Source organism: Aristolochia californica, unplaced genomic scaffold, assembly GCF_029961685.1.
Source record: "Aristolochia californica isolate CCGP_79_NKW_82.1479 unplaced genomic scaffold, dmAriCali1.0.hap1 SCAF_15, whole genome shotgun sequence".
NCBI classification, from domain to species: Eukaryota; Viridiplantae; Streptophyta; class Magnoliopsida; order Piperales; family Aristolochiaceae; genus Aristolochia; species Aristolochia californica.
In genome coordinates this window covers 2,121,256-2,142,728 of record NW_027181826.1, presented here as the reverse complement: position 1 = coordinate 2,142,728, position 21,473 = coordinate 2,121,256, and the positions used below count along the sequence as shown (strand labels likewise).

At 39.0% G+C, this 21,473-nt stretch overlaps 3 protein-coding genes and 1 non-coding gene across 8 annotated transcripts; 3 read left to right on the top strand and 1 right to left on the bottom strand.

The window, feature by feature from the left end:
* The first annotated feature begins 50 nt into the window (after positions 1 to 50).
* Positions 51 to 1,455, top strand: LOC137951401 (receptor-like protein 44). Its single transcript, XM_068798032.1, has one exon. The coding sequence runs from the start codon at positions 373 to 375 to the stop codon at positions 1,186 to 1,188; it is 816 nt and encodes a 271-aa protein (XP_068654133.1). The 5' UTR covers positions 51 to 372; the 3' UTR covers positions 1,189 to 1,455.
* Positions 1,456 to 2,276: 821 nt separating this feature from the next.
* On the top strand, positions 2,277 to 2,348 carry TRNAG-UCC (transfer RNA glycine (anticodon UCC)). Its single transcript has one exon. It is a non-coding gene; the product is annotated as a tRNA-Gly (tRNA).
* A 939-nt stretch (positions 2,349 to 3,287) lies between these two features.
* LOC137951093 (proline iminopeptidase-like) lies at positions 3,288 to 10,878 on the top strand. 5 transcript variants are annotated; one of them, XM_068797674.1, is made up of 11 exons: positions 3,288 to 3,746; positions 6,581 to 6,774; positions 7,683 to 7,781; positions 7,868 to 7,978; positions 8,064 to 8,126; positions 8,212 to 8,305; positions 8,541 to 8,638; positions 9,065 to 9,166; positions 9,981 to 10,094; positions 10,321 to 10,395; positions 10,664 to 10,878. In XM_068797674.1, the coding sequence occupies exons 2-11, from the start codon at positions 6,637 to 6,639 to the stop codon at positions 10,766 to 10,768; spliced, it is 999 nt and encodes a 332-aa protein (XP_068653775.1). In that variant the 5' UTR covers positions 3,288 to 3,746; positions 6,581 to 6,636; the 3' UTR covers positions 10,769 to 10,878. The 5 variants fall into 5 exon arrangements, with proteins under 5 accessions (XP_068653775.1, XP_068653773.1, XP_068653776.1 ...); XM_068797672.1 differs by lacking the exon at positions 3,288 to 3,746 and adding an exon at positions 4,683 to 4,800; XM_068797675.1 differs by lacking the exon at positions 3,288 to 3,746 and adding an exon at positions 4,739 to 4,808.
* A 39-nt stretch (positions 10,879 to 10,917) lies between these two features.
* Positions 10,918 to 15,667, bottom strand: LOC137951092 (probable xyloglucan glycosyltransferase 12). Its single transcript, XM_068797671.1, has 5 exons — positions 14,206 to 15,667; positions 13,501 to 13,809; positions 13,118 to 13,408; positions 11,874 to 11,987; positions 10,918 to 11,768 (listed from the first exon to the last, which is right to left on the bottom strand). The coding sequence occupies exons 1-5, from the start codon at positions 14,956 to 14,958 to the stop codon at positions 11,142 to 11,144; spliced, it is 2,094 nt and encodes a 697-aa protein (XP_068653772.1). The 5' UTR covers positions 14,959 to 15,667; the 3' UTR covers positions 10,918 to 11,141.
* Between the last annotated feature and the right edge of the window lie 5,806 nt (positions 15,668 to 21,473).

Sequence of the window (21,473 nt, the reverse complement as noted above, 5' to 3'; positions counted from 1 at the left end):
CCCCATTGACAGCAACACCACCAGACCTCCGTAGCTTTTCAAAATTCCCCCAGAAGCTACCATCTTTGTATATATATAAATATAGCAGCTTCCAGTGCTCTTCCGTCTAGTCCTCTCAGTAGGGAATAGGGGTCTTTGGCTCTTGCAGCATCCGAGATGGAAAAAGAGGAGTTTGATGGATGAAATAACAAAAATGGGTTTTTTCTTCCTCTGAGTCTCTCTCTCATCCCATTTCTCAATCCATTAACAAAAGGAAGACCGGTGAGAGGAGAGAGAAGCTCGATACCTGTCTTTCTTTCTTCTGTTTTTTTTAGTGTGTTTGTGCTTCTGTGATTCTGTTTCCATCTTCTTTGGTCCGCCGGCTGGGGTTCCATGGCTGTCTGCTGCTTCCTCCTTATTCTCATTGTTCTCTCAGCTGGGAGCCTTCCTTTGTCTTTACAAGATCCTGAGGATGAATCGTGCCTTACCAATCTGAGGAACTCTCTGATCGACCCGACGAACTCTCTTAGCAACTGGAACAACGCGACCCTCGCTTCCCCTTGCAATGGCTTAACCTCTTTCCTACAGGGCGCCACCTGCAACAATGGCCGCATCTACAAGCTCTCTCTTTTCAATCTCTCGCTCTCGGGCACCATTTCGCCGTTCCTTGCCAACTGCTCCAATCTCCAGACACTCGATCTCTCCTCCAACCAAATTACCGGTCCTATTCCCCCCGATCTCCAGTCCCTGGTCAACCTCGCTGTTCTCAACCTCTCCTCCAACCGTCTCATCGGCCCTATCCCGCCTCAGCTCGCCTACTGCGCTTACCTCAACATCATCGACCTCCACAATAATCAACTTACTGGTCCCATTCCGCAGCAATTGGGTCTTCTCGTCCGCTTATCTTCTTTTGATGTCTCCAACAACCGCCTCTCAGGGCCCATCCCCGTGCTCTTGGCTAACAAGAGCGGCAATGTACCGAGGTTCAACGCCAGCTCCTTCGAGGGGAACAAGGATGTGTACGGGTACCCCCTGCCGCCTGTCAAAAGCAAGGGCTTGTCGGTCATGGCAATCGTGGGGATTGGATTGGGGAGTGGCCTTTTGAGCTTGGTTTTGAGTTTCACAGCGGTCTGTATTTGGTTGAGGGTGACGGAGCCGGTGATGACTGGGGAAGAAGGCAAAATTACGCAACTAATGCCAGATTATTGAGGACTTTTTTTTTTTTTTTTTTATCGCAGAGGCGAAATGTGTTGTGGGTTGTTTCAGCTTCGGATTGATTTTTTATTGAGGTCTTCGATTCGAGTTGAGATCAAAGTGAGCTGAATGAAAATTCACTATGAATCTCCTTTCTTCTCTCTGCATGCCTGAGAAAGGGGGGGAAAGTTGTTCCAAAGAGTGATCAGGTGCAGAGAAATTCATCGTGGGTTTCTTCTTCTTCCTTTGCTGTTACTACCGAGCCACTGAGCATTTTTTTTCTTCCTTTTTTTCTTATTTTCTCTCATATATAAGCTATAACCATTTGTTACGACTCCAAAAGCTCTCAGATCAGTCTGTAATGTTCTTTTTTGTCTTCTATTTTTGCTGACATGTATAAACTAATTGTGTTGGATTTTAATGGAAATACTCATCTTGTTCTTATCAACACATGCTGCTATAAAATTGAAGAAACGTTCTAAGGATTTGGAGTAGTTCATTTTCTTCTGGGTCTTCTTCTGCCTTCGTCGTTGGCATGTTGAGATAAAGCTGGAAAGAGATTGACTGACGGGAATTAGGCAATAATCCTCTCTGTTTGATTTTGTCTGATAATAACTACACAATCCCATGCGGAAGCATCTTTTTAAGATATTTTAACGAAGAAATCATTAAGCCTTTGAACACTCGATCCACCCTTCAAAAAAGAAACGGCAGCTTTAATCAAGTCCACCATGAAAAGGCTTCAGAACCCTTGATGAAATCCCGCCATAACTGCTTATCTGGATCGTCTCAAGAACTAAAGGATCTGTCACTATACGAACAGTGATTGAGTTGATTATTATTTCACCCGCAAAGAACCACGAAAGAGAGAAAATGGGTGTTTGTTTTGCTTTGCCGACCAGTTTACCCAGAAACGTATGCGTTCGGGGCACTGAAAGTAGGCTGCTGAAACAGTAATGGAGACTTGAATGACATTTGTGAGCAGTGACTGCTTCTTCTCATATGACGTAGACCTTATTTCACTATCACTATTAATGTGAACAGAAGATCATCAGACTAAGAAATGGTTCAATTTTGTCTAGTTCAGTAGTTAACCCCATGAGGCGTTTGTAGTCCAACGGTCAGGATAATTGCCTTCCAAGCAATAGACCCGGGTTCGACTCCCGGCAGACGCATTATTTTTTCATTTATAAATCACAAGTTATTAATAAAGGAATTTTATTAACTAGCCAGAAATTTTTATGAAATTAATATTAAAAAAAATCAAAGAGAGGTAAATAACGAAAGTCAAGTCTAAATGGAAAATTTTCAAAGGATCCAAAGAGCCGGTCTAAGTAATAATGGGGGTGATTGACCTTCATTATGGTATTCCAAATCATTCTATTCGCTCTTTTACTTGCTTTATTGTCTCACATACGACCTGTATTCTTGTAAGATATGATATAATTAGAATGTCATTGATGTAATTAGTTTATATTTTTTGTCTCTTATTCACTCTTAATAGGGTAAAAAGTATAATTATAATATTATATTTTTATTATTTATAAATAAATTTTTATTAAAATTATTTTGAAATGTAAAATAACTAATTTATGGTGCATATTGGGTGCATTATATTGATTTTAGAGGTATAGATAGTGTAATGCATACCACATATACCATGACTCTATCCTATGTAGTTTCGAGTCTTTCGGGTATGTGTCAACTTATATATAACATGTATTGGGTTGTGTCCACTTGTTTTCATTTAAAAAAATATTAAAATAGATATAATATAATAAATATTAAAAGGAAAATGGGTTAAACCTAAGTCACTTAATATTTTATTTTTTAAAGGGTTTTATTATTTACAAGAATGTCATTTTTATGTTTATAATAATATTATTATTATGTTTATTTCATCTTTAAAATGTATATAAATGAGAAAAATATAAAATAAACATTGATATGAATGCATGAAATGGTAAATAAATATAAAATAAGAAAAAAATCAAGTTTTAATTTTAATTTTAATAATTAAATTTAAAATTATATTTAGGAATTAAAAATTCCTCCGAAAATACTTAAAACCATCTTTGCCTGGCCAGGAGAGGGGCTTTTGTAATCATCAACGGTACCTTACAATGATTATCACCGGAATTCCTGATATCTCGTGAATCCGATTGCCACCCCCTATGCCTCTCAAAGTCACAGGAGTCGAGCAGTTTGATTGAATGCGCTGAAGGTTGAAGACGATGAGCGCTCGTATAGGGTACCCAGTCCTTAATATTTAATCAGCTATATCAATGTCCGGCGTTTCGACGAGTGAAACGGAGAGATACGTCGCATCAATGCCGAGACACCGAGTGACAGAGAGTAAACAAAGTCGGTAGTCGGCGGAGGAGATAAGACAGGGGTAATGTCTTGTGGCTGGGCGTATTTTAAGGTTTGACTTGGGAGGCGACACTCATCGTCCCGCCACGACTATCCGTCGACGGACAAACTGGAAGCCGATGATGGCATTTGCTTTTTGCTTTCTTTGCAGCCCAGTTCGAGGGGATTGATTCGGGGTTTCAGGCACATCTTTATTTTGGGTAATTTATGATTAAACCCAAACAAATAGGCTGAGCTTGGCCTGGTTTGAATCTGTGAATTTGCTTTTGACGATTTTAGTTAAATTCGTTAATGGGTTTTTTCAGTATTATCAAATATAGCGGCTGTACTGATATTTGGGCGGTGGTAGAATAGTCTCATGGCTTTTTTAAGTTTGAGTCTCACTAGATTTGGACCCATTTGTAGAATTCTCAGCGAAAACAAAGATACAGGGCCTGTAGAAATCAATTCATCTTTTTCTGAGTGAAGCATAGTGTTTAGACTTCCTGTTGCTGAAAGAAGGCCATGATCGTGGAGAGGCAAGATGATCTCTTGAGCTGACTCTCCGAAGGGCTGGGTCTCGAAAAAAAACAAAATCGAAACCCCATTTGCAACTGCAGAGAGGGGCATCCGATTTCTCTCTCTCCCGCTCTGTTTTGAAAAGAACAGGGAGGAATTACCCTCTTGTGACAACGATGGGATACCTCCCTCATTTTTGTATGAAAATGAAAAAGGGGGAGGTTATAGAGCCCTAACGAAGGAAGGGCTAGGAGGCCCCTCTCCTCTAGTTTTCTAACAAAATCCAATAGTGGAGCAAAATCTTTTAAAAGATTGATATCATGATGATGTCATGCTAGGATGGTTAAACCCAGTTGAATCGAGCCACCTTGCTTAAAGTATTCGATTTCCGTGAATAAAATCGTAGATCAGTTCATCACAAAATTTTGCTAAAAATTTGAATGCAATCTTACTTCAACGTCGTCTGTTACTCTTCTTCTAAGTTTTCGGATGGTCCGAAGTGCAGTAATGTCAATGAGGCAGATGGAGCACATGGAGGATGAGTAGTGGGCAGTGCGCAGTGGGCACTCGCAGAGTGACTGGACTGGTTCCTGAGTCTCGAGACTCGTTCCATTTGCGATCCCAATTTGGAACCAAGAATGAGCTTAATATTCGTTAACCGCGTTATTTTCTCCACATTTCCGCTTCTTCGATGCTCTTCTTCTTCTTCTCGTCTCCATCCGCTTCTCTTCACCGCCAAGCGGACCCCCTCGAAAGGTTTTCCTGTCAGGCTTTTTCCTTTTCCTCTTTCCTCTTTTTGGGTTCATTTATTTAGTTAAAAAATTTATTTGCAACGCGTGTGCTTGGTCAGAAATTTTCTTTTTTGTGATGACAATTTGTTTTATGGGAAACGCATGTACATGAATTCGTGCTCTCCAATCAGGATGTGAATCTATCCAGGGTCTTTCTTTAGGAAATGCAGTTCTCACTACCCTTAACATATTAAGTCTGTTTGTTCCGGTTAGGATGATTACTGCTGTTTGAACTCTGAGGTTTCTGCTTTTAGGGACTTTCCTTTAGACAGGGAGTTGATCTTCGACATCTTGAATGGCTTGGAAATCCTTTCGTATTTCTTTTCGATAAGAAGAATTGGTTTTCCCCGTGCGGGGGAGTGTTGAAATATTTGTTTGTATCGACCGGGCAGTCCTTGTATAAGATCCGTGCGGTTGCTTTCATAGTTGTGCGAATGAAATTGACCTGCTCTGTTCTTTGGCCAAACGATTTTTCCATTCTCTGGGAAGAATAACTGAATTGATTGCAGCAAGAGAGATGTCGGGAGGCAGAGGCTCTTCTTTGCTTTTGATACTATGATTCTCTGTTTTTTTTTTGAATCATGGCCTCCTGGGTCATCATGTGAGGCCATAACGAAATTCTCTTGTGCCAACGGCAATGTTTCTTCTTACTCTTACTGTTCAAGGATGGACTGGTTTCCCGTCTCTCCAACAATATAGACCAGTTGACCTAAAAAAAGTTAATCTGAAAAATATGAACTGGCGAGCAGGAAAAAGGAATCTTGTAAAAACTTTGCGTTCTGAAATATGTAGCTCCTCTGTCATACCCTGAATCAGACTTTGAAGCATGGTATTGTTTTTAATCCAACGGATTCATTGTTCTTGGCCTTCAGATCGAGTTCTTTCATACATAGTTTATATTGAATTCATAGGTGATTACTGAGGAATTTCTTTCCCCCTTTACACAAGGTTGCTCATCACACAATATTCTAATTATTTACACAGCTGTGCTAACTCCTTTTTCTCTACTGTTCACTCTGTATTTCCAGCTGGGCAGTTTGAAATGAAAAGCTATTAATGTCATTTCTGCACCAGCTTGCCTGTCATTTTTGTTCCTTTCGCAAGAAAATATGAACCTGCTTTCCTATATTGTCCATTCTTGATTTACAGTGGAGCTAGCCAGAACTTCTCCATAACGGTCAGTGTCATCTGTCAAGCCTATTATTTTTGGACTGTTTTCTACTATGGTTTATCATTTCTTTTGTGACAGTGAAACCTGCCAATGGTTTCTGGGTTTAGTCTTCATTGCATGGATGGTGTAGTTCACTGAAAAGGAGATTAAAATAAATAAAATAAAAGAAAAAAAATTCACACAATTGAAGGTGATTGTCTCATCAGAGATTAAATAGTTGGTGCACCATGTTTGTGCTAAACAATAATGTTATTTCATTTATCATAGAAGTCGGTTTAGAAATAGGTTACAGATTTCCAGTTCTGCACGCTTATATTGAATTATTGTCTTTTGTGTGGTCTTTCTCATATTGAGTTCCTTTTTTCCTTGATGCTTGTATTTAACTTGGTTGGAGCTCAACTGCTATCCACTGATGGTGTGGTCGTCAATTCCTTGATGTGTTATTTAGCTATTGAAGCTTTTACATACCACTAAAACAATTCTTTTAAAGTGCGGCAAAACAATTATGTGTCTATCTACGTTTGAAGAGCCTTGTATGAAACATATAATGGATTCATTTGTGATCTATCTGCAGGAAGCATACAGTTCTTTTGTATTAATCAAAAGCCAGCACAAGTGTTTACAGAAGCTATGATGGGCTTGACCAAGGAAACTGCTGCATCAAATGGGTTTTTTTTTCCACATATAGAGCCATACAGTTCCGGTTTTCTGAAGGTTTCTGATCTCCACTCAGTTTACTGGGAGCAATCAGGCAATCCAAATGGGCATGTGAGTATCTTGTTATGTGGCTTTACAGTTAGATAATTCCCTTTCTATGCCTAGATGAAAGCTAGAGTTTATATGGTCATTATATGCAACATGGGATCATGTTGGACTTCTAGTCATTATGAAAGCTGTCCCTAGCTGGGGTGATTGGGCAACTTTGGAAGAAAGGTAGGACATTCCAAAACACTCAAAGGTCAATTGCAGGGACAATAGAAGCCAACTTGCTCTCTGTTCTCTCTTGAGGGCATTGGGACGCTCTCTCCCATTCTGACTTCATCATGAGAAGAAACTTATCTGAAGTATTAAAATGTGAAGACATGGCCCTCCCCGACTTGATTTGCTCGGTCTCCTATTATGCACTTGTTATCTTTAGTTTATTAGTGGAAAGACCTCGAGTTCGAAAAAATTATTGGACTTCTAGTTCTTGAGACAGTTAGATGATCGACTGGGCAACATACCCTGACTATCATAGGTTGCATTTCAGTAGAGAGCAGCCGCAGGATGTTAGGTTCATGGATGTGAGAATCTCATACTAGTGCTTGTTGTCACAAAATTCCTTCTCAATTAGAAAATCTTTAAAACGTACAACTTGTGTTTATGGAGCCTGAGAGGCTCAGATAATGTGAGACTCTCTTGCAGATGATTGTTTATTTATAATGTCTGAGGAGCAAGCAATGGTAGTTTTAGCCTGTGACTGGTTACCCATGTGCTAGCACATGTGAACTTCTATTAAAGCTCTACTGCTCTTTCCTGTCTACTTTGTAATAAGAAACACATATTTCTATTCAAGCATCACACACACACAATTATAGACATGCTGTTGTTTGAGACCCCTATTTTCTTGCCATGGTGCTCTCAGTGAACTATAGTCTTAAAGCTCTTCCTTAATTTGTGAGTTTTCTTGTTGCCAGCCTGTTGTTTTTCTTCATGGGGGACCTGGAGGTGGAACATCACCTAAGAATAGAAGATTTTTTGACCCACAGTTCTACAGAATTATTCTATTTGACCAGGTTTTGAATCGTGCCTGAAACCCTAGATTTTGTACCATCTTTACATTCACAGTAAGTTTAGTCTTGTGCTGATCTTGTTCTTCCAGCGAGGCGCTGGTAGGAGTACTCCACATGCCTGCTTAGAGGAAAACACTACGTGGGACCTAGTTAGTGATATTGAAAAACTACGAGAGCTCTTGGACATTCCAGAGTGGCAGGTTAATCTTCTATATCCCGTTTCTTCGGATTCAAATCAGTTAAAATTATAGAATCTAACTGCTTCTCTTCAGAACTATCATACAGGTTTTTGGTGGGTCTTGGGGTAGCACTCTTGCTCTTGCATACAGTCAAAGACATCCTGACAAAGTGAGAAACAACAGCTATGTCTTTGCCTAGTTATAAATTTGTCATTCAACAGTTTGAAATTATCACTCTTTTTTTTTTTCTCAAGGTTACCGGACTTATTCTTCGAGGCGTTTTTCTTTTAAGAAAGAAAGAACTCGATTGGTTTTATGAGGGTGGTGCGGCAGCTGTTTTCCCAGATGGTAGGTGTTTTATGTAAGCAATATGCTACATGTTCAAGATCCACCTATGCATGTCACCCATATAGTTCTTTCAGGCTCTGAACTTGTGGGTCAAATGCTTACTTGCAACTTGATTGGATGATGGAAAGTGGCTTAAATTAGTCCTTTTGCAGTTTCTAGTTGTTATACTAATCAAATTTCTGACAAATTCAACCTGTGCATCATCTGATTTTCATGTTTCGTGCGTTTTTTACAGCCTGGGAGCCCTTCAGAGACTTCATACCAGAAGATGAGAGGAGCAGTTTTATTAGTGCGTATAGCAAGAGGCTCAACAGTGAGGATCCTGAAACACAGGTTTTCGTTGGACTGTTGAATTGTGTTCCTTGTTCATGTGCATCTAATCTGCATATGCTTGTAGAACAATTTATCCATTATTGCTTAGCAGTTGGGCCGGGATTCAAGCTACAATTACTGTCCTTCTGCAGAATATGGATAAGATATTTGAGCTTAACTTTTGCATTTGCTCAGAAACACTAAAAGAAGTAAAACTGAGAAAAGGGAATATAAACCACAGTGGTGATTACTGTATGTAAAATCTATAGAACATTTACAGTTGCCGGGGGTGTCATGTGTGTGTGTGACCAGCAGTTAAAAATGATTCATAAGATTACTTCTGTAAATGCTAAAAGTGAAAATCATATGATAAAGTGGCTTGAAATTCTCAAATAGCATTGAAGTACTTGTTATTGTTGTCATTAAATTTATGATTTTCACGTCCAGTATAAGGCTGCTAAAATATGGACTGGATGGGAAATGATGACTGCTCATCTAATTCAAAACGAAGAGAACATCAAAAGAGGCGAGGATGATGCTTTTTCACTGGTATTCTCTCTCTCTCTCACTCACTCACTCACACATATACAAGCACACAATTATGGACAACAATTAGAATCTCTTTCCTTCAGGAGTGGTCTCTTGATAAAATCTTTATTATTAATGTCGCAATCTCTTTGATACTTTTTCATATGCATGACATTTATTCATTTACCTCAAACCAGATACTATTAAGCAAAAGTCTCACATGGATTAGTGAGTACAAAGATCTTGAGTTTATTAGTTGGGGAAGAAGTTTCCTAAGTTGGCTAGTTTTGGGATGGGCCTTGGACCCAACTTTACATAGTATCAGAGCAGGTACTCATATGTGGGTCTATACCCAAAATATCCATTGAAGAGCCACAAAAGAGGGCTTACACCTAAACTACCCACTTATAGAGCTACAAAAGAGGGCCTACACCTACAATTATTATAGAGCCACAAAAGAGGGCGTACACCTAAAAATTATCCACTTGTAGAGCCACAAAAAAGAGCCTACACCTGAGGGGGAGTGTTAAAGAAAGTCCCACATGGATTAGTAAGTACAAATATCTTGAGTTTATTAGTTGTGAAAGAGGTTTCCAAAGTTAGCTAATCATTTAGGGATGGGCCTTGGACCCAATTTTACAAATATAATGCGCATGAAATGGAAATTCTATTTTAGGAGATGAGAAGCTCCAATGCAGTCAAACTGCTATCTGAGCATACTTTCTTTCATCACTTTTTGAGTCTTTTTATGGTCCTTATTTTATATCAATGATAAAAAGGCAACCTTGATTATGGAGTTCAATATTCATACTTTTTTTTGTCTCTTTGGAAGCAGGCATTTGCACGAATTGAGAACCATTACTTTGTCAATAAGGGTTTTTTTCCTTCAGATTCGTATCTGTTGGATAACATCGATAAGATACGACATATTAAAACCGTAATTGTGCAGGTAAGCTGCTTGCTTCCATTAATTTTATCCGATAGATCACTGAATGCATGTGGTTAAGTTTCTTGTGGGAGGACAACACAAAGTTGGGCCCGGCAATCCTACCAATGAAATGGAGTTTTGTGACTGTAATGGAACTGTCCTTCAGAGAGTCAGTGACACTATAGCATTTGCTTGATAGGATTTTGAAAATTTCGGGATAACTTAGTCTTGAACAACTACTTTACAGGGAAGATATGACATGTGCTGCCCAGTGATGTCAGCCTGGGATCTTCATAAGGCTTGGCCAGAGGCTGAATTTAAGGTCAGATTGATTATTTTTTAGACTTTTAGTGGTTTGATTCTCCTACGTATCATCTTTTAAAAGACAGTAGAAACTGGACATCTACATTAGTTTCATTAGTTTGAACTGAATATGGGCAAAGATTGCATAGAGAGATACCCTTTTCTAATATAATCTTTTTGAGTTTGATCCTGATGCTTCTACTCATGATATTAGTACTCACGTTCGTTGATTTTGGTTAGATCTCAATCCAATTAGTTAAACTTATTCCTCGTCCTGTCTGAAACAGGTTGTCCCAGATGCAGGTCATTCAGCAAATGAACCCGGAATTGCTGCAGAGCTGGTAGCAGCAACCCAGAAGCTTAAGCGCTTGTTGAAGAATCCAAAGGGATGAAAAAAATTAGTTGATTTCCAAAAACATTTTACTGTGATTGATAGTTGTTGGATTTACCCAATAAATTATGAGCACATTGAATCAATCCAAACCTGAATTATTGCAACTAAATAAATTTTTTCAACAAACAAAATTTTCTTACAAAAGAATTGACCCAAAAGAATATAGAACATCTTACAGATGAGAAGCATTTATCTACACCTCTACACAGAAGTTTTTGTGATTTGACCTTTTCATCTTCAATGGGAGGCACAAGAAAAGTAGCCCGTCCCTGTACACATCTTTTCTTCCCAAAAAGCACTTATCACTCTGGATTCCTCATTCTCATCTCTAATTTCTTCATTACAATTTCCCAGTTATACTATCTGTTATCTCATTCTATCTGTTCACCAATCAAATCAAGACCCACTAACAGGAAAGAAATTCCCTGAAAGAGTAAGAAGTAGAAGTGAATGCCCTGAGCAGAAAGCAAACTCCTGGCCGATGCAGTCAAGAGCAGAAAAGCCAGAGCCAACTCTTTCCTATATATTCTGTTATGCTTCTTCTGTTTTTCTCTTTGCTTTTTATGAAGTAGTCCCTCTTTCTCGACTATGTCCAGGTTGGGTTCTGATGCACCTCTGTGAAGCCGAGGCTCTTTTTCAACCAAAGACAGCAGATCACCTTCAGATGAGCGGCCGGATTTCTTTGTAACCACCCACTCGTAAGCGCTTCCAAGTTGAAATAGGCCTGATATCATAGCATTGAATTTGGTGACGGACATTGTGTTTTCAAATAGAAGGTAAGGGACAATAAAGGGGAAAGATTTTGGGGCTGGGAGGATGTTGAGGAAGGACATGGTGGCTGGGATGTAACAAACCACCCAAGCAGGTAGCTCAGCTTCGGGGACAAACATGGTCATGGGTAGGATAATGCAGAATAAGGTAAATGAGTAAAAAGGCAATATGAGTTTTCTGAGGAGGAAAAAAAGGAAAATGAGGTTTGCTTTCTTCCAAATGCTTATCTGCATCAGCCAGAGTGCAAGATTCAGAACAAGTATATGAGAGTGGGTAAAATTGTTGTTATCATCCGTTGATTAAAACTGAAGCAGTTATGACATATTTAGTACCTTTGATCGGATGACTGCAGGCAAACAAAGACGGAACAATTGCATGGGGCCTGAGTGCCATCTGTGTTGCTGCTTTCTGTAAGCTTCATAGGATTCAGGTAGTTCACACTGGCACTGTAGTTGGAAAGATGCAGGTTTTGCATAAGCGAATAGAAGAAAAAGGACAACTATTAAGACAGGACAAAAGCCAAAGCAAATGAAAATCAGGGAGTGCAGATTATTTTGTGCAGATTGGTAGACCATTTGTGTTTGGTGGAGAGCACACATCTTGAAGATTATAGAACTGGAGAATCAAACTCAATAATCATGTGAGATCAAGTAGAGCCTGATAAGATTTTGGAAAAGGTATCATCTGCAATTTTAAATGACTAAAATGGTGTAGTCTAACATTTTAAATAGAATAGTTCTTCACCAATGGACACCTTTTCACCTGTTCCACTCATGCCCATGAAGACCATTTCCACAAAGAAGAAATTAAATGTTCAAGTGGGTCCCTTGAATACCCATTCAAAATTAGAAGCATGATGTGTTTTCTCATGAAAAAAACAAAAATACAGGCAGGTCCCACATCTTTCAATTCATAATAGAACTATCTGTTGCTTTTGAAGCAGAATAGACTGATGCTATTTTACAACTGCCAAGTTCTTGACATGTGTTCTGCTTATAATTTGTGGCAACTACTAGCAACCTTCCAGATACAAGCAGGTGATTTGGATTTTTTAATGGGTTCTGTCGGCCAATTCCATTGAACAGACTTTGATCCTTTTTAAAAGGAAAGAATAAGAGAAGGCATCCTGAGACATTCTGGAAACAAATGGAGCCTAACCCTAAAGAGTTCGCTGAGGAGACTTCAGACTTACCCATGATTCCATCAGCCATACATGTGCTGACGCATTCTAATGGGGAGAAGTTGCTAATGGAAGGAGGAATGGATTGTTGACATTAAGAGCCAGTGTTAGAAATTATCGAACTTGTCCTTCCAGTTCAAATTTTTACCAATTCAATCATGGACTGCAATGGGAATAGTCAATATTCAGCAAAGAAAAACAAGATAATTCCTGTTGCTTGAGTTGATTGTTCCCATCAAATTGATGGTTCAGTTCCTTTCCACATCAAGGCGGAGCCAAGATGTATTCCTCCTCCTCATCTAAACCAAACACAGAAAAGTATAGACTACAGTCCTAACCGATCATAAACAGAAAATTAAAGCTCAGATAAAATTCAAAGTAGAAGCTTGTACAAACCTCAACATCATTGAGGAAGACGAATTTCCATCCATGCAAATGGGCTCTAACAGCAATATCCATGTCCTCAACAGTGGTTCTCTCTAGCCATCCCCCTGAATCCTCCAAGGCCTTTATCCTCCACACTCCAGCAGTTCCGTTGAATCCGAAGAAGTTGATCAAAATACCATTAACTTGTTGCTCCACTTCGAAATGGAAAGCAAGGTTTATGTTCTGCAATCTTGTCAACAAGTTCTCGTCCTTGTTCACAAAGGACCATCTCGTTTGTACAAGCCCAACTTCATCATTATCCTGCAACAGTGAATATTAATGAATCTCTGTGTGTACAACAGGAACAATAAAAATGGAGTTGGAACAGTAAATTTCCTTCGCGGAATGGTTACCTTGAAATGGGGAACTGTTCTTTTCAAGAAATCTGAGGTGGGCTGGAAATCGGCATCGAAGATAGCAACAAATTCATAATCCTTCACATAGCTACAACCCATGGCGGATTTCAAGTTACCCGCCTTGTAGCCGTCTCTGATTACACGGTGCCTGTAAATGATATTGGCTCCATTCTGCTTCCATTTCTCCACTTCATCTTTGATCAGCATTTGTGTGACTGGATCGTCTGAGTCGTCAAGGATTTGTATCAGAAGGTTGGATCTCGGCCAGTCCAGATTGCAAACTGCAGCAATTGATTGTTGATATACCTGTCATTTGCGTGAAGAACAGAAATTGTAAGCAAAATAAATTAGATTAAATTCATTTTCTTTTGCAGGATCCAATCCGTCTTGAGAAGTCGATTAAGGATTTCCAATTTAAATCGCAAATCCGAGACTCGAGGTGTTTTTTTTTTTAAAGAAATAATCGAAAAGTTACAGCGAAAACCAAACAAAATCCACAAACCGACAACCTCTGAGTACTGAAAAAAGAGATTCAACCGGCCAGCAAATGGGAAAAGTGTATCTCCATAACGGAAATGCAGTCAATAAAGTAACAAGAATCGCCTCGCAATCAATGACGGAAGATACAACTAAAATTCAATCGAAATACGTAAATAAAAGAGAGAAGAAATGATAACAGAAGAAAAACTTCAATTTGCATACCTCTTTCTCATTGCACATGGGGATCTGAACAAGAACCATGGGAAAAAATCCCCCGCCATCTCCAGATTCCACGTCTTTGATCTCCACTTTCGGCACCGGTTTGATTTTCTTCAGTTTAATCCAGAAGCATCCCAAACAGAGGATCAATCGATCGAGGCTCTGGATGAGAAACAGCACAGTGCAAGCATTTGCCAGAAACTGAAGCGGCGGAGCGAGGTACTCCACCCTTACCACAACCCACCGCGAGTAAAACCAATCAAAAACTCCCTGAATCCCGAAGGATCCTGCAAATAATCTCTGCAATTGCAGGCGTGAGGCATCGAAATGCCATCCCTTGTAGTATGCCGCCACCTCGAACCCTAGCAGCATTACCGACATTACGAGGAACAGCTTAATGCACCCGTAGAATCTTGTCCTGATAGTGGGATTTTCCTGCTCGTCATTTCCAGTATCGGAGTCCGTTCTTCCGGAGGCCACTCGCCGGCGAATCGCGGCGGCGAGACCGAACATTGCAGAGGCAATGGAGGTAAGACAACCGGCGGCTCTATGGGCTTTCAGGAGGAGAACCCAGGTGAGCTGCTTGGCGTTTTTCCCACGGCCTTTTTCTCGGGCAACCCTTGCTCCGGGGGGCATTAATTCCTCCTCGTCGGGACCTTCCAACTCCACCATGGACCAGTTGGGATTCTCCATCTTAACGACTACCGGGGTGCCCCGGTGGCTCTCCTTCGCCCACCAGTCAAATGAGGGAGCCATTACTACAACCTTTTTCTCTGCTCCTCCTCTGACACAATCCTCAACCCTGACAAAATAACGTCTCCAATTGAGCGCCTTTCCTCCTTCCTTCCTTCCTCTTCCCTCGAAATGAGCTCGGCACCGAGTTCGGAGACCGGATAATGTTACCGGAAAAAGAAACGCTCGGAAGATTTTGTTCTCCAAAAATGGCAAACTCTATATTTTCCAGACTAGCCCACAACAAACATTGGAAAAGAAGATAAAGATCACTTCTCGGGTAGATTCAGAGGCAAAAACAGCAGGGAGATTGATCCTGCTCAACTCTCGCGTCTCCCAAAAAAAGTAAAAACGCAAACTAGTGAATTGGAGACGTGAGAACCAGAAAGAATAAATACTGAGATCAGTTCAAGAAGCCGAAACGATGACAAATAGATGAAAGGAGCAAAAAACTAAAAGCAGCATTGAAACGCGTGGGGAGAGGAGATCAGATGGAGGGGGAGATGGACGTCTGATTCATGGCGAGTTGTGGTTTTATGATAGAGACTGCAGCCTTGGAAGCGTCCAAAACCGCTCTCTATCGATTCCAGCTTGCACAAACCTACTGCAACTCTCCAATACGAGAAGAAGAAAAAACATGAATATATAAATAAATAAATAAAACCGCACAGAAGGAGAGAGAAGACGAACAGCTCAACACGTCTTTGATTTGGGAATAAGGTCAACAAAGAACGAAGGTCTCCCCTTCTCAGTCTTTTATATGACCAAATATACGACAGTAAAACATTTTAAAAATGGAAAAAGTGAAATGAAAGCTCGAGAAATGTAGATTGTAGATTACTCTGGTATTAAGAGACAGACAAGTATTACCAGCTCGGATGTGTAAAATCAAGCGCTGGGTTCATCAATTGAGAAACAGAAACGGAAATTCTCACAATTACCAGAAGCCACATTGATGAAGAAGAAAGCTCCATGAAACCGGCATTAAAAGCAGAAAAATTTCATAGCCTGTCAAAAAAAAAAAAAAAAAAAAAAGGGCAATCTCTTTTATAGGGAAAGACCTTGTACTGCTTACAAGGGCGAAAATCGAAGGAAAGCAGATATTCTCTCTACCAAAGTCGCATCTTTTTCTGATTCTCTCTCACTTTTTCTTTTTCTTTTTTATTTTTTAATTTCAGGGTGATTTCTTTCTCCTTTTTTGTGGTGAGGAAGAGGGATCCATCCATGGCCGTAGGCCGTAGCCTCTGGTGGGAAGACCAAGTTGCTGTAGTAAATAATGAGGCAATCTGTGTCGACGGCCACTGACATCGACAGCCAAACTTAATACGCCAATAATGATGCAATTAATCGTCTGATTTCCAGCTAATCTGTACAATTTCCTCTAACTTTCCGGGTCCCACTTCAGAGACTCAGAAAGGTGAGTTGATTCACCTAGTGTCTTCTGAGTCAACCCAGGTTTGTGACTCACAAAAAAGAAAGGAAGGTGTGCAGGTGGAGCGGCAGCAATGATTCGCCACGTGACTTTTGAGTAGATTCCAGCCCATTGCGTCAGTCCATGACGTAAAAGTAATAAAATGGGCTTTTTCTGCTTTTCAAACTTTGAATTTCACAGCGGGCCCCCACAAACCGCGAGTAATAAATAACAAACACGAGACATTCGCACGCGTCAGCGTCCCTGTCGGACAGGTAATAACGAAACGGATAACCTGACATTTTTTATTTCTTTTCAGATTAATCGCTTTTTTTATTATTTTATAAAATATATAAAAAAAAACAAAAAACAGATAACAGAGCAACAGAATCCGAGGAAGGTGGGCCCGTCCGCGTCCCACACTCAGCGGCGATCGGTACACGTGGCATCCCACCGTCCGAGGCCCTTGCCAGGCTGTCCCCCACGGCGAACCCTGTCCCTCCGCTGTTTTCCGTTCTCAATTTTTAGAATTAAATTAAATAACCGAGGGTTATCGTAAAGTGCCGTGGACGCGCTTTGCCGCGGCTCGTAATTCGTGAACCACTAAACCCTAACCCGCGGGAAACACTAAAGTCGGTGGAGTTCGCTACTCCGCAGCGCCAGGCGAACCGGCGGTTCTGGTGAGTGGGACCCTGGGTACCATAACGAGGAGTGCACGAAAGGACTCGACGTGATGCATGGATGATGGTAGGTTTCATGCATGACAGCTCGAACCCGAGTGGAAAGCAGTTTCTTCTTTCCGGAAACGTGGTCGAAATTTCTTTCCGGAAAAAATAGAAGAAAAAGAGAGTCAAATGAGGCATAACCGTAAAAGTATGTCTTAGTGGGGGCCATTTTCTTTGTATTATCTTGCTCATGAACGTTTTAATTATTTATTAATATTTTTAGCAGGTATTGATCAGGGAAATAGGCTATGGGGTAGTTATTACCTGTTATCTACCAATGATGAAGAGACACGTGTTGTGATGACATCTAATTGTTAGTGAATGTGGTTATCTGCTAATTAATTAAGCTCTAATCAAAACCATTAAATCCATTAATAAAAAAAATAATCTGAATTAATTAATTAATTAATTCTCCTGCCAATTAAATCTCACCTTTTTTTTTACTTCTTCCCTTCAAATTGGTGATCATTGTTTTCTTTGTTAGAATAGGCAGCTTGCATAAATAAATGTGAGAGAAGAAACATCACTTTTAACCCAATGAGAAAACTCCAAATAAATAAATGTGAGAGAAGAAACATCACTTTTAACCCAATGAGAAAACTCCAAATGTTAGGCTTATAAGACGGCTCAAATTTAAAGGTAGACCAACCCAATTTTTATAGTAATAAAAAAGGTTTACTTACTTTGAAAGGGTAGCTCAAAGATATCACTTAGATAAAAACAATAAAATAATTGATTTAGGTTGAATGTCGGACACACACACTTGTTATTTATGAGTAGTCGGTCTATAGGTATTACTCTGAAGTGATTTTAAAAAAATATATATATAACAAATTAAAGAAATACTTAATGGTGTGAATAAGTGATTAGATTTGATTACGGAGGGAGATAAACAAAATTTTTAAACAATTTCCATGAACTTTGCATGATAGAGGAATAGTTGAAACAAAGATGTTCTACTCTTTGGTAGATCGATAATCCTTGTAAGGATTGATCGATCAATCACCTCTAACTTTGAAAAAAGAAAACCAAAGGTTTTGATCACAACCAATAGATTTTATTTTATTTTATTTTCTCGCTTTGATTTAAAAAAAAAAAAAACTTAGGATGGACTTCACATAAAAAGACTCCAAAAATAGATGATTAATCAAACCTTTAAAAAGACTATCGACCAAACAGAATAAAAGTAGTCAAGGTTTATAACATATGATCGATCAAACAAACAAGTGTGATCAATTAGACGGAGGGCAATAGAGACAATTCATAAGATTGCAGAAAAAAAAAAACCTAAGGAAGGAGAAAAAAGACAAAAATCAAAAGTAATTTACATCATGCCACTACTATGAATATATCTTCCAACGTTTTCCATCTTCTACTCATTTTTCATGTAAAAAACGTGCCTACTTTGATACCATGTTAATTTTAGAGAGGACGCATTGATGAGAAAAAACAAAAGAAAATGTGTGTGTGTGTGTGTGTGTGAGAGAGAGAGAGAGAGAGCTCGTATATATTGATTTAAGAGAAATAAGGAGAGAAATGTTCCTTCCTATAATGCTCTAACTAAGAAATTTTTTTCTCCACTTCTTATTTAATTTGTCATTCAACCGTGACACCTTCTTTGTATGAGACTCGCCTTAGATTCTTTGACAATAATGTCTTTAACAACCCCGACAGGTAACTACAATGTCACATGTGTGACACAAGTGTTTTGTACTCATGGGACCAGGAGGGAATAGATGTGATCAGGGAAGGATGACAGGGGGCATTGTCCATGGAGAGCTTGTTTGGAACGTTTTTAAGGGACTTAATTGCTTTGCCGGCTAGGTGTAGCCATGGGTTGCTCTGCATGTGCTCGTTTCAAGTGGGGCGATGCATCCTCCCTGCCAGATACTCCAATATTTCCTATTGGTTTCCCTTTTAGCTTTTCGTTTTTGTTGTTCGGTCCTAAACTATCGTTTTCTTTGACGTTCTGGTAATGAATAATCGTAATTGGAGAGATAAACGAGAAGGTGAAGACAACTTCACGTGTACTTAGATGCTTCTGGTCGGATCAATTCAGCTTCTGGGTTCCATCGAATTGGTTAATCTAAGCTTGAATGATGGCTGGTTTGTCAGGTCTTGGAGGATTCTCTGATCATATTTGCTCCCTTGGAAACGCGACAAAGATGCATGGGGGGGTTTGGCATTCCCCCACCTTGCTGGTCTCCTTACCATTGAAGCCAGCTTCTCAGATTTACCGGTGGGAAAAAAACCACTTTTTACAGTCAAGTTTGTGGTTACGGTATACCTCTCCCACTTCAGGGAAGCCTGTCCTTCTTGTCTTTTCTAGGTGATATTTCCCTAGTCTGGTTCTTTGTTTTTCGCCTTGTGTCCTGTAACTTTAAGATGGAAAGTGGAAACGGCAACCGGAGGGTTTTTCAGATGTGCCTATGACTCTTGGAAGTGAACTGGTGTTAGCTGTAGTAGAGGGGGATTCTGTCTCATTCTCTGTTTCCTTTCGTTGTGGCTTCCAATCTTGATCGTGCATTTGGTCGATAGTGAAGATGACCTAACGAGACTCATGCGAGCCACGTTGGCTTTCACTTTCTACTACATTTTGCATTTGGTCGATAGTGAAGATGCACCTATTTATTTATTTATTTATTTATTATATTCATGACTTTTAATATTATATTAAATTACTAATTTAATAGTGATAATTTAGATATTGTAAAAATAAGAAATTGATTAAGTATCTAGACATTATAAAAGTAACCATGTTTTTTTAGATATTTTTTTTATATTTAATTAAATTAATATTTTATTTTAAAATTTTAAATTATTTATCTTATTTTGTTAATTAAAAGGTAAATAAAACTATCTTAATAAAGTTAAATGTATCAAAGTATTTTATTAATAAACTCATTCTCCACTTTTCACTACATTTTGCATTATACACACTAACACAAGAAAGTACTTTACACTTCACTTTCCATTGAACACACTAACATAAAAAAGTAATTCACTTTCAATTTCACTTTCCATTTCACTTTAAAAATTGCATATATATAGAGAGAGAGAGAGAACACATCCATGTTGTCGAAACTTCCTAGAATACAATGACATAGTGATAATTAAACTTTATTTTTAATAGAAACTTCTCGTGCATAAGTTCTTAGCTTGAAAGGCTTTGGGTTTGTTGGTTTTGTCTTCTTAGACTTAGAACCAATAGCTGCACAAGCAGAAGCTCCCTCCTTTTCTCTTGGGTAATTGTATTTAAATTTGAGTCCCTGAAACCAATTCAACTACATGAATGAGTACAGGAAACAGAAATCGAGAAAAAGCAAATACTTTTGCAAGTGACATGAAACTGACTCCCAGGTTTTCAAACCCATACCTGTTGTTATCAAAGGCAGAAGCATTTTCCTTGTCAACAGTTTCCATGGATCTACTACAAGAATTCCAATAACAAAATGTTCTTTGAGTATTAGCAATTTTTGTTCCATGAAAAGATTCTAATGTTGGATGTTTCTCTTCCAAGTCATTTTGATATGTATTTGATTTCAGGATTCCTTCTTTAGTCGTGAATTCTTTTACAACGACAACCTTCTCCTCATTATCTTCTATTGGGAAATTTTCACTCTTCTGTTTGTCTTTGTTTGTTCGCTTGAGCCATTCTGAACTCCTTTAAGAATCCTCTAACATTTCTTTCAAACTTTTTCAGTCACCCTTGCAGTCCTAAGCTTTGTCGAGATCAAAATTATGAGACTTCACTAAAGGGTTTGCTAGATTTAAAGAAGGTGCATATCTGGAAGGTACATACTTCGACTTGCTGTTCATCTAAGTACAGAGCTTTTACAGGAAGGTCATTGCCATCCAATGTTCTTTTAGCAGTTTTATTAAGATTATAATTTAGCTTACCAGAACTTCTAAAAGGTTCTAGATTCAACGAGGGCCTTTTGTTCCTAGGAGTAGTCAATGCCTTTGACACAAGACCAGATTGTTTTACTTCTGCATTACTTAGAGTTGACTTAAACATTGAAATGATAGGGACTTTCACTTTGTTTTCTCCGTTTTTTTTGTGAAATGGATGCATCACAACTGATCTGGGTATTCTATATCATTTTGGAGGTGCAGAGAATGGGCAGTTTGACAATTCATTGATATGCAAAAGAATATTGCATTAATACTTAAAAAGAATGATCATACTAGAAGCAATTGTTTTAGTAAGATATTTATTTGTAAACCTTGTTCTATTTTTACTCAGTGCTTTTCTTATCTCGGGGTTCCTTGCCGCCATAACCTGTATAGTCATAAGCCAATAATCAACATATGCAACTAAAATAAGAAGTATAAAACCATAAACAAAGAACAATCACAAACCTAGAGAATTTATTTTTTTTGTAAATAGCATTTAGATCCAT